This window comes from Lepus europaeus, unplaced genomic scaffold (assembly GCF_033115175.1).
Source record: "Lepus europaeus isolate LE1 unplaced genomic scaffold, mLepTim1.pri SCAFFOLD_3_1, whole genome shotgun sequence".
NCBI lineage: Eukaryota > Metazoa > Chordata > Mammalia > Lagomorpha > Leporidae > Lepus > Lepus europaeus.
This window is the reverse complement of record NW_026909276.1, coordinates 12,184,083-12,197,338: the sequence shown is the minus strand read 5'-3', so window position 1 is coordinate 12,197,338 and position 13,256 is coordinate 12,184,083. Positions and strand designations below refer to the sequence as shown.

Here is a 13,256-nt window from a genome sequence, read left to right as displayed (position 1 = left end):
AATGAGGGTGATGTGTGGGATAACATCTACTTGCATATTCAAATAGACCTTGGGTAGTGGAGTCTAATCCAGATGTGCACACAGATAAGTTGAAATTTCTCATGGGTATATAGGTCACCACAAACTCATTCCCTTTTGCTGCACACAACACTTATTTTCCAGGGCTGGAGTACACCATTACAGCTGGAACACATGTCACTTGATATGCCTATGGTCACATCACTGGTTTGCACAATAATGTGGGGAAAGAATCCTGGGTGGCCAACAAAGCATCCATAAAACAAATAACTTTGTAATTGATGAAGATGGTGTTCCAAATAACTGTTGCAACAACTCTTACTCAATTTTTAGATATTTATTAACAAAACTTACATAAGAGAGTACAGTTCAGTTCATATACTTTATCGCACTCACGATAATGAGAAACCAAAACTACAGGTTGTATAAGAGAAAAAATTTCTGAAGAACGGTTAACCACTCTCTGTCACAATTCATCATGAAAACTGCCCCAATACTTACTAAGGTGTGATTCCACCGAAGAATTCTTCCAAACAAATTATACTTCAGGGACTTCTCTCTGTAATCTTGCTATGTTTTGTGGCAGTTTGCCTAATAATAAAGGTATTTCCCATTACAATACAGTCATAGGTAAAGGTCTTCCTTCTGTTGGTTCACTCCCCAGATGGCCACAATGGCCAGAGCTGCCCTGATCCAAAGCCAGGAGCCAGGAGCTTTTTTCTGGTCTCCACATGTGTACAGGGGCCCAAGCACTTAGGCCATATTTCACTGCTTTCCTAGACCACAGCAGAGAGCTGGATTGGAAGAGAAGCAGCTGGGACTAGAACTGGATTATCCTACTGAACCATGGCGCCAGCCTGTTTAATTTCTGGTTATGCTTTTTTCACATCTACTGCACTTGAAGGATATCACCTTTTTTGAGTTGCATATTTATGACAGCCTGAATACCATGAAAATATACATTCATTCATTATACTCTACATTCATTACACTCCAAAGAAACCCTTTGTGTGAATTCTCTGATGTATAGTGATCAATTTCTGACAAATGGCTTTTTTTCACACTAATATTTCTAACCTTTCTTCCTTTTTTAACAATTTACTTTATTTGAAAGACAGAGTTACAGAGAGAGGTAGAGAGAGAGAGGTCTTCCATCTGCTGGTTCACTCCCCAGATGGATGCAATGGCTGGAGCTGCAGCGATCAGAAGCCAGGAGCCAGGAGCTTCTTTTGTGTCTCCCACGTGGGTGCAGGGCCATCTTCTACTGCTTTCCCAGGCCATAGCTGAGAGCTGTATCAGAAGAGCAGCAGCCAGGACTAGAACCAGTGCCCACATGGTATGCCAGTGCTTCAGGCCAGGGCTTTAACCTACTGTGCCACAGGGCTGGTCCCAATCTTTCTTCCTTATGTGAGTGCCTATTGTATGGGATGTAATTTCCAGCAAAAGGCTCTGTCACATGGTTATGTTGACTTTGGAAAAAGTTCTCTCCCTTGTTTGAACTACATGTGTTATGAGGTATTACTTCTGACAAAAGGCTTTCCCACACTTATTACAAGATTTCTATTATGTAATCAATTTTCTGATGTTATATTGTTGTGATTTTGGTAGAGTTTTCCAACACTCATTCCATTCATAAGGTTTCTCCCCCATGTGAATTCTGATGTTTTATGAGGTGTTACTTATGGATAAAGGCTTTTCCATATGCATTAGATCCAAAGTGTTTTCCCCCATATGAATTAGATGATGTGCAATGAGGACTGCATTATGGGAAAAAGCTTTCCAAGTCATTATGTCCAAAAGGTTTCTCTTCATGTGAATTTTCTGATGCATTCTGAGATGTGACTTATTGCCAAGGGCTTTTCTACAGTCATTGCATTCATGAAGTTTCTCCCCAGTGTGAATTCTCTGGTGTGATATGAGCTATCATTTGTAAAAAAAGGCTTTCCCACACTCATTAGATTCATAACGTCTCTTGCCTGTGTGAATTCTGTTTTGATATCAGGTATAATTTATAGAAAAAGGCTTTTCCACAGCCATTACATTTATAATGTTATTTCCCTGTGTGAATCCTCTGATGCAGTTGGAGTTGGAACTTAAGACCAAAAGTTTTCCCATAGTCATTACACTCATGAAGTTTCAACACTGTGTGCATTCTCTGGTGCATTATGAGGTTTGACTTTTGTCCAAAGGCTTTGCCAGTCATTACATTCATAAGGTTACTGCCCAGTGTGAATTCTCTGATGTTTCCTAAAGACTGACTTTTGTCCAAACGCTTTCCCCCGCTCATTACATTCATGGGGTTTCTCCCCTCTGTGAATTCTCTGGTGCATTATGAGGCTTGACTTTCATCCAAAGGCTTTTCCACAGTCATTACATTCATGAGGTTTCCACCTTGTGTGTATTTGCTGATGTTTCATGAGGTTTGACTTTTGTCCAAAGGCTTTTCCACAGTCATTACATTCATAGGGTTTCTCTCCTGTGTGAACTGCTGATGTTTCATGAGATCTGACATTTGTCCAAAGGCTTTTCCAGTCATTAATTTATGAGGTTTCTCTCCTGTGTTAAATCTCTGGTGTATGATGAAGTGTGATTTTCATCCAAAGGCTTTTCCAGTTATTATATTCATGAGTTTTCTGTGTCATGTGAATTCTCTGGTGTAATATGAGGTGTGATTTGTGTCCAAAGGCTTTTCCAGTCATTACACTTAAGAGGTTTCTCTCCTGTGTGAATTCTCTGGTGTACAATGAGGTGTGACTTTCATCCAAAGGCTTTTCCAGTCATTACATTCATAGGGTTTCTCCCCTGTGTGAATTTGCTGGTGTATAATGAGGTGTGACTTTCGTCCAAAGGCTTTTCCAGTCATTACATTTATGAAGTTTCTCCCCTGTGTGAATTCGCTGATGTATGAGGAGGTATGACTTGTGTCCAAAGGCTTTTCCACAGTCATTGCATTTATGAGGTTTCTCCCCTGTGTGAATTCGCTGATGATTAATGAGGTTTGATTTTTGTCCAAAGGCTTTTCCACAGTCATTACATTCATGAGGTTTCTCCCCTGTGTGAATTTGCTGATGACTCATGAGGTTTGACTTGTATCCAAAGGCTTTTCCACAGTCATTACATTTATGAGGTTTCTCCCCTGTGTGAATTCGCTGATGATTAATGAGGTTTGACTTTTGTCCAAAGGCTTTTCCACAGTCATTGCATTTATGAGGTTTCTCCCCTGTGTGAATTCGCTGGTGTATAATGAGGTGTGACTTTCGTCCAAAGGCTTTTCCACAGTCGTTACATTTATGAGGTTTCTCCCCTGTGTGAATTCGCTGATGATTAATGAGGTTTGACTTTTGTCCAAAGGCTTTTCCACAGTCATTGCATTTATGAGGTTTCTCCCCTGTGTGAATTTGCTGATGTTTCTTGAGGTCTGACTTATGTCCAAAGGTTTTTCCACAGTCATTACATTCATGAGTTTTCTGCCCCATGTGAATTCTTTGGTGTGTGATGAGGACTGACTTGTGTCCAAAGGCTTTTCCACAGTCATTGCATTTATGAGGTTTCTCCCCTGTGTGAATTCTCTGGTGTACGATGAGGCCTGACTTTTGTCCAAAGGCTTTTCCACAGTCATTACATTCATGAGGTTTCTCCCCTGTGTGAATTTGCTGATGACTCATGAGGTTTGACTTGTATCCAAAGGCTTTTCCACAGTCATTACATTTATGAGGTCTCTCTCCTGTGTGAATTCGCTGGTGTATGATGAGGCATGACTTTCGTCCAAAGGCTTTTCCACAGTCATTACATTCATGGGGTTTCTCCCCTGTGTGAATTCTCCAGTGTGATATGAGGTGTGACTTGTGTCCAAAGGCTTTTCCACAGTCATTGCATTTATGAGGTTTCTCCCCTGTGTGAATTCTCTGGTGCATTATGAGGTTTGACTTTTGTCCAAAGGCTTTTCCACAGTCATTACATTCATGGGGTTTCTCCCCTGTGTGAATTCGCTGGTGTATAATGAGGTGTGACTTTCGTCCAAAGGCTTTTCCACAGTCATTGCATTTATGAGGTTTCTCCCCTGTGTGAATTTGCTGATGTTTCCTGAGGACTGACTTGTATCTAAAGGCTTTTCCACAGTCATTACATTCATGAGGTTTCTCCCCTGTGTGAATTCGCTGATGTATAAGAATGTATGACTTTTGTCCAAAGGTTTTTCCACAGTCATTGCATTCATAAGGTGAATTAAAACTGAGTGAATTTTCACAAGGTTTACATGTAGAGAATTTTCCCCTTGTATTTAGTCTGTGATTTATTGCAGTTTGTGGCTGGTGAATGACAGGTTCAACATACCTAATGTACTTATAAAATTTCTTTCCTGTGTGAGTTTGTTGATGCATATTGAGGCTAGAATTTTCATGGATAGCTTTTTCTATTTGAGTTACTTTTCCAAAAGTGACAGTTGATTTATTACAGTTTTCTGCCATAGGAACCCTCTCAGATTTACAGAGCATCTTTCTTGTGAAGAATTTTGCTTGTGCAGTGGTTCCAAATGGCTGCTTCATGATATGGATATTGTCATGCTGACCAAGAGGCTCACAAAACTGGAGAGAATTTCCATGCATCTTAGTGTTATCAAATTTCTCTCCATCCTGTAGTTGATCAGGCCCACTGTGGGGATAAACAGTGTGACATTTACTGAATTCCGCGGGCTTCAATTGTGAATAGGTTCCCTTTTTAATAATCAGTGTTGGAATATGGCTTGAATTTAAACTAAGTGTTTTTCTTAATTCAACTCTCTTGTGAGCTGATGTCTTGTTATTTTTCATAAAATCCTGATTCAGATTTTTGTCCTGACTTTCCTGGTTGATCCTAATCAGGTCATCCCTTTTCATGACCACTGAAATGAGAAAAAAGCAATCATGTCACTGAATCACATGTAACTGTTTCTCCTGGCATACTCATATAAAGGGAATGAAGTTACTTGTTATTCAAGTGGTATTAGATTTTGATAAAATCAGTATGAGGTACTTATTTATGACCATTATATGGTCTTTCTCCTGGCTGGTGCTGCAGATCAATAGGCTAATCCTCCTCCTGCGGTGCCAGCACACCAGGTTCTAGTCTTGGTCTGGGTGCTGGATTCTATCCCGGTTGCCCTTCTTCCAGGCCAGCTCTCTGCTGTGGCCCGGGAGTGCAGTGGAGGATGGCCCAAGTTCTTGGGCCCTGCACCTGCAAGGGAGACCAGGAGAAGCACCTGGCTCCTGGCTTCGGATCAGTGCAGTGCACCAGCCACAGCAGCCATTGGAGGGGGTGAACCAATGGCAAAGGAAGACTTTTCTTTCTGTCTCTCTCAGCCTGTCAAAAAGAATAAAAAACAAACAAAAAAATAAAAAACATGTGGTTTTTCTCCTTAATACATTAATATATTAAAATGTACCATGAGGTTTCCCAATGTTCAAACATGATCCTTTTTACCATGGGAATTTTTCAAGTATGGTAGGATGACTTTTGTGCTATGATGTATGGGATGCCTCCATCTCAAAACAGTGTCAGTGTGAGCCCTGGCTACTCTGCTTTCAGTACAGCTCTCTGCCTATGTAAATTGGGAGGAAGCAGATAATGGTTCATGTGCCTGGAAACCTGTGATACACCAGGGAAGACTAGATGAATTCTAAAGTTTTGGCTTCAGACTAGTTAGACCTAAGTGTTGCAGGCATCTGGGAAGTGAGCTAGTAGAGGACCTCTTTTTCTCTCTTTCTCCTCTCACTATCACTGTGCCTTTCATAAAGATGAAATAACTATAAAATATTTTAAAGAATGGACAAATATTTAATAAAAATATTCACCCACTACCTAGCAACCATTTTTTCTCTGTCCTTTTTCTCCAGCTTATTTTTATAAAAATTGTGTGTTTTTTGCTTCTCTGATATTTCAACCATAAACATGAAAAAGTTTTACTGATCATTTACTTGCAGATGGAGAAGAGTGAAATGTACCTGTACTTTAAGCAGGGCAACATTTAAGGAGTATGATTTGAATCTATGATTGTCTTATGTTCAGTCTTTCTAGGTAAACATCATTTGTGGGATTTTTCAAATGAAAAACTACTTTCTCTACTCTATGACAGCTTCCCCAAATTCCTAAGGACATCCGACACCTTCAGCTTCTCAGAAGTACAACAGGTAGAGAAAAGTCCCAATCTACCACTTTAGTTAAACACTCCCAATCAGTTTGAAGAATTTGTTTCTGCAAACCAGGATGTGCTCATCTTTGAAAAGTGTTTTCTAGCTCATTCTGAAATCATCAATGCTGGTTACCTCCTCTCAATTCTTTCTATAAACATTCCTGTGTGATAATTAGAATTTCTGGAGACTTGATTCTGTTCCTATTTTCATAGAAAGCTTCACTTCCTATGCTTTTCTTTATCTTTTTGTTTGCTTATTTTTCAATGATACTGAAAAATAAGAGAGAAATCATACTTCAAACTCCACCCTTAGCAAAATCTGAGCCACTCAACATAAACCCACAAGGCTACTTGACCTTGGGTCTCAAAATCTCATTACCTTTTTGCTGAGTCTAGGATCACTTATTTTCATGTTTTACAAAAGTTCATGCTTAGTTTATGATTTCTTTTTTTGAAAGATTTACTTTATTTATTTGAAAGCTAGAACTATAGTAAGAGATAGAGACAGAGAGAAGTCTTCCATCTGTTGGTTCACTCCCCACATGGACACAACAAACAATGCTGGACCAAGATAAAGTTAGGAGCCAGGAGTTTCTTTCTTGTCTTCCACATGGGTACAGGGGGCCAAGGACTTGGACCAACCTCTGCTCCTTTCTCAGGTGCATTAGCAGAGAGCTGGATTAGAAGAGGATCAGCTGGGACTTGAACTGGCACCCATATGCGATGCTAGTGCTGCAGGCTGGAGCTTTAACACACTGCACTACATTGTCTTTCCTAGCTTCATAATTTCTAATGTCACAGCACAGAGGCTTATTTATGACCATCTTTTTTTTTTTTTAAGATTTATTTATTTATTTGAAAGTCAGAGTTACACAGAGAGAGGAGAGGCAAAGAGAGAGTAAGGTCTTCCATCCAATGGTTCACTCCCCAATTGGCCACAATGGCCAGAACTGTGCTGATCTGAAGCCAGGAGCCAGGAGCTTCTTCTGGGTCTCCCTCAGGTGCAGGGGCCCAAGGACTTGAACCATCTTCTACTGCTTTCCCAGGCCATAGCTGAGAGCTGGATTGGAGCAACTGGGTTTCGAACTGGTGCCCTTATGGGATTTCAATGTTTCAGGCTAGGGTGTTAACCCACTGCACCACAGCCCCAGCCACATGACCATCTTTTAACATTTACTTACTTGAGAGTCAGAGAGACAGAATGAGAGACTGAAACAGGTTTGCCAGCTATAGCTCACTCCTCAAATGTTTCCAACAAACCATAATTTCTTATTTATTTGAGAGGCATAAAGGAAAAAAAAGAGACTAAGAAAGAGAAAGTTCACATTTATTGATTCAGTCCTGAGCAAGTTCTATGCCTGGGCAAAATCATGAGTGGGAACTCAGTCTGAGCAATGTGCTAGAAATAAGTTTCTGGGAGCCAGCATTGTGGCATAGCAGGTAAAGCCACCACCTGTGGTGCTGCCATCACTTATGGGCACCAGTTCAAGTCCTAGCTGCTCCTCTTCTGATGCAGCACTCTGCTATGGCCTGGGAAAGCAGTAAAAGATGGCCCAAGTCCTTGGGTTCCTGTACCCATGTGGGAGACCTGGAAGAAGCTCCTGGATCCTGACTTTGGATCAGTGCAGCTCCAGCCATGACAGCCAATTGGGAAGTGAACCAGTGGATGGAAGACCTCTTCTGTCTCTCTCTTTCTCTCTCTGACTTTCAAATAAATAAATAAATCTTTAAAAATAAACAGAAAGGAACACTAATCTTAAAAACTTTCTGTACATTACCTAGTTAACAAGCACTGAAGGAACTAATAAGTACATGAAAGAAAAGATATGAAAGTGTAGAGAAAGACAAGTTAGAATTTGGGGAATATATCAAACCTAGATAAAAGCCTTAGTAACATCAGAAAATGACTGGATTTTTTTTAATCAAAGAACATCTTCACTAAGAACAAAAGTTAGAAAGATACTGGTATCTCTAAATACTCTAGAATGCCTGTGTCTGATGCACAAAACCAGCTGTCATCAGGAGTAAGGCTTGAGAAAAATTCGTGGAAAGAGAACCAGTCAACATCTGCACACTTTCTGCCTTGGCCTTCCTGTGTCTTATGTGTAGACTGACCTGGAAGGCTCTGATTCAGGCATTCTTCCACCATCCATGGCTCTGCTCCTCGCTCCAACTTGAAGATCAAGTCAGGTTTGGTAATGCAGTGCCCTGTTAATGAAAACAATGTAAGAATTTGTGAAATCACTATCTTGGGTTATTTAAAGGACTACAGCTTGGTCCAGGAGCTATGCAACAAATGTTCCAATTTGAATCTTTTGTTAGATGGTAGATATTCAGATTATTCATGGACTCAAATTCTATATCTGTGCAATATTAAACATTAAAAGTGTTCCCTTGTTTGTCAAATAGCAAGAAATTGTTATCACTGGGCATGTGATGGGTGTCACTCACCCAAGGAGAAGAGGCTGCTGTAGGTCTCCAGCATCACATCTCTGTATAGGGTTTTCTGAGCATTGTTCATGTTCTGCCATTCCTCCCAGCTAAAGTACACAGCCAGGTCTTCAAATGCTATCATCACCTGTAACATTATACTTCCAGTCAACATATTAACTCTGTCACAAAACAAACACTGACAGTTGTGTATGAATATGAAGGAAAAAGGAAGGATATGGTTTTACATTAGACTTGTTGAGTGTTTAGAAAGCCACACAGAAGTATTCAATAGAGTCAAACCCATGATCTACAGGCTGTGAAAAATGCCCAAGCTGGAGGGAAACAGGAGGTTCAAATCACAAAGGCAACATCTGTCAAGAGGAATTGCACAGCAGGCTAGAAGAGGAGTAATATTGACTCTTGAATGGGCAATGTTAAGGAGAAGTATGTAAAAGCATTGAGAAAAAAAGGCAATAAATCATCAGTGAAACTACGATGGGAATGAACAGAAAAGAATTTCCAGGAAAACACCATGCATGTCTCTTCCAATATGTCAGAGAAAAAAATATATTAAAAGACAGGGCAGACATTTAGCTTAGTGTTTATGATGCCACCTCAGAGTGCCTATGTTTGATTTCCAATGCCAGCTTCAGTTCTTAGCTCCCAGATAATGCAGACCTGGGGAAGCTGTGGTGATGTCACCAATGAAGGAGGCCTAGATTCCATTCCTCAATCCTGGCTTTAGTTCTACTCCAACTCTGTATGGTTATCTAGGAAGTGAATTAATGTGTCAAAGCTCTCTATCTCAGTCCATCAACTTCTTTATCAAGCTAATAAATATTTTTAAGTAAGAGAGAAAATACGAGTAAGACAAAGAATACAAATTAGCTTTTGCCCTTGTCTATGATTTTTCTACTGATAAACAATTGAAATAACATTATACATAATTAAAGTGAAAGCAATAGAATTACTTGCCCAAAACATTCAAATGATAAACATTTGAAAGAACATTATACATAATTAAAGTGAAAGCAATGGAATTATTTGCCCAAAAAGAGAACCTGGGGATGTCTGCAATACAATCTGCCTGCTCAACATACAATTTAGCTCTCTGCTATGTCCTAAGAAAGCAGTGGAACATGGTCCAAGTCCTTGGGCCACTGTATCTGCATAGGAGACCCAGCAGCTGTTGGGTCTTGGCTTTGGATCGGCTCAGCTCCAGCCTTTGCAATAATTTGGAGGGTGAGCCAGCAGATGGAGGACTTTCTCTCTCTCTGTGCAACTCTTTCAAGTAAATAAATGAAATCTTAAACAAAACAAAACAAAACAAAAAAACTCTGGTTTCCTTCTGAACTGAACAGTGGGGAAAAAAAGAATATGATAGATAGAATGAATAAAGAATAATAAACACATTAACCAAGAAAACATCAGCTTCATTGTGGAGGAATAAACCTGTAAAAGTTGAAATATATAGGAAAATGCACCCACCTATATTAAGTGCAGGGATTAAACAGAAGTTATCACTGGTTTAACAAAAGCATTATCTACAAATTTGTAAAATAATAATGTAAAAGTAAAAAGAAACTTTGAGTGTTCAAATAAATGAAGTCATCAAAGAGATAAACATTATGTTGTTATTAAGTTTATACTAAAGAAAATTAACAAATACACATAAGGTGTACTTAATGCAGTGCACTTTACCAGTAGTGATTCCAAGTAGCACCTTTCCCTGTACTTCATCCCTTCACAAAACCCTGGATTGGGGCTGGCACTGTGGCCTAGAAGGTAAAGCTGCCACCTGCAGCACTGGCATCCCATATGGGCACTCGTTTGATTCCCAGCTACTCCACTTCTGATCCAGCTTTCTGCTATGGCCTGGGAAAGCAATAGAAGATGTCCCAAGTCCTTGGACCCCTGAACTTATGTGGGAGACCCAGAAGAAGCTCCTGGCTCCTGGCTTTGGATTGGCACAACTCTGGCAATTGCAGCCAACTGGGGAGTGAACCAGTGGATGGAAGACTTCTCTTTCTCTGCCTCTCCCTCTCTCTGTGTGTAACTCTTTCAAATAAATCTTTAAAAAAAAAGACCCTGAATTTCACCATTTCACTTGATTTACCCCCATGAGATACCAATAAATGTGATAGAAATAGACAATTTGTTAAAAGATTTATGTATGTGCAAGAGTTACACAGACAGAGAAGGAGAATCAGAGAGAGAGAGGGAGAAAGAGAGGTCTTTGAACTGCAGGTTCACTCCCCAGATGGCTGCAATGTCTGGAGCTGTATAGATTTGAAGATAGGAGCCAGGAGCTTCTTCCAGGTCTTCCACATGGGAGCAGGGGCCCAAGGACTTGGGCCATCTTCTACTGCTTTCCCAGGCTGTAGTAAAGAACTGGATCAGAAGTGGAGCAGCCAAGTCTCAAACTGGCACCCATATGGGATGCTGGCACTGCAGGTGGTGGCTTTACTTGCTATGCCACAGCACCAGCCCCCAAAATAGACAATTTGTAAAGTATTTGCCTTCTCAGATTTTCTTTTTCTGACAGTTATCTTCTGAAAAACCTTCCTGTTGAAGAGATGGTATGTAGCCAAGATTCACCACAAACCCCAGACACTTAAGTGAAGTCTCAATCAGTTCCCAAATGATGAAACTCTCATTTCTGCTCCCAGACTGATCATAGGAATTGTCCAGCTGAGTGCAGCCCATAACAGAGTCAGAACTGCAAATCAAATGGTTATTTGCTAAGCGATCATGTTTTCTGATTTGTCCTACATCAAATGCTGATACATACCAGTAAGTATGGCAGAAAGTTGAATTACATGCAAACTACAATGCATACAACTTCAAAATTTCATTTAGAAGTTCCCATAAAACAGGGCCAGCATTGGCACATATCAAGAAAACCTGCCATCTGCAATGCAAGCACCCCATGTGAGCACTGATTCATGTTCTGGCTGTTCTGCTTTTGATCCAGCTTCCTGCTGATGGCCTGAGAAAAGCAAAGGAAGATGATCCAAGTACTTGGGCAAATGCTACCAATGTGACAGACCCAGATGAAGATGTTGGTTCCTGGCCTCATTCTCCCGGCCCTGCTCAATGCAGCCATCTGTGATGTGAACAAGCAGAAGGAAGATCTCTCTGGGTCTCTCCTCTATATACAATACTTTCAAATAAATTTTTAAAAAAACTTAGAAAAAAGCTCCTATAAACACAATTTTGCCTATCAATTAGACCTTAGAAAAGCTGCTGATACTAAAAAAAAAAAAAAAAAAAAAAGTCCTGAAATTCACACAAATAAATTATCTGAAGACCATAAGGTTGTTCTTCACATTTTGGCTTATATATATGGTCATTGTGTTCTTTTGGTTTATATTTTAAGAAGCTTATTATCACATGAATCTAATATAATTTTACTATTTCAGAAAGCAGGATAAAGGTTCACACTAATTTTCTGTAGCTGCATGTATACTGTATATTGTTCAAGAATAAATTACTGAAAGGGGGAAAATTTTTATGATATGCTTTTTGTTTTTTTAAAAGATTTATTTATTTATTTTAAAGTCAAAGTTACACAAAGAGAGGAGAGACAGAGAGAGAGAGTCTTCCATCCAATGGCTCACTCTACAAATGGCTGCAATGGCTGGAGCTGCACCAATCTGAAGCCAGGAGCTTCTTCTTGGTCTCCTACATGGGTGCAGGGACCCAAGGACTTGAGCCATCTTCTACTGCTTTCCCAGGCCATAGGTGGATCAGAAATGGAGCAGCCAATCTTGAACCCATGCCCATATGGGATATGGGTGCTTCAGGCCAGGGCATTAACCCACTGTGCCACAGCACTGGCCTCATGATATGCTTTTTGAAGTCACACTCCAAACAGCATTAGGAGCAAAAGGGAAGACATGCTCAGGGAAGTTTTCTAAAGCAGTATTATTTGAACTGGTGATAATTTCTGAAATGGATCTGAAAAATAAATGTTTTTTAATTAAGTGTGGCAAGATAGAGAACATTAGACAGAAGTTAGGGTGCCGGGTATTTACAAATCATGTGACATTACTCAAACCACTTTTCTCCTGAAATACAATTTGTTTCATTTTTTTACAGAGATCCTAGCAAAACTTCTTTGAGCTATCAGGAAGGACTATTAGAATACAGGGGGCAGCAGCATAGCCCAGGTACCAAGTATATGACAGACTAGGTTTCACAGACCTCCATTTCTAGAGATCCTGGTAGTGGAATGAAGTAATGGGCATGTGGTAGGAAGCAGTGCAGGTGGTGACTCTCAGATATGAGAGGTTATCTCTCCACCCCAGGCTACATCCTTAAGACCACTGTCTTCTAATCCATTCATGCCTCTCTTTTGAATGCTGGTCCAGAACTTCTATTACAACCAAGTCTTGAAAATAATGGATGAGGGCCGGCGCTGCGGCTCACTAGGCTAATCCTCCGCCTTGCAGCGCCGGCACACCAGGTTCTAGTCCTGGTCGGGGCACTGATCCTGTCCCGGTTGCCCCTCTTCCAGGCCAGCTCTCTGCTGTGGCCAGGGAGTGCAGTGGAGGATGGCCCAAGTCCTTGGGCCCTGCACCCCATGGGAGACCAGGAGAAGCACCTGGCTCCTGCCATCGGATAAGCGCGGTGCGCC

The 13,256-nt window shown here is 40.6% G+C and overlaps 1 protein-coding gene across 1 annotated transcript; it reads right to left on the bottom strand.

Moving 5' to 3' along the window:
• Nucleotides 1-375: 375 nt before the first annotated feature.
• On the bottom strand, nucleotides 376-11,323 carry LOC133755214 (zinc finger protein 345-like). Its single transcript, XM_062185424.1, has 3 exons — nucleotides 11,161-11,323; nucleotides 8,300-8,392; nucleotides 376-4,897 (listed from the first exon to the last, which is right to left on the bottom strand). The coding sequence occupies exons 1-3, from the start codon at nucleotides 11,321-11,323 to the stop codon at nucleotides 2,805-2,807; spliced, it is 2,349 nt and encodes a 782-aa protein (XP_062041408.1). The 3' UTR covers nucleotides 376-2,804.
• Between the last annotated feature and the right edge of the window lie 1,933 nt (nucleotides 11,324-13,256).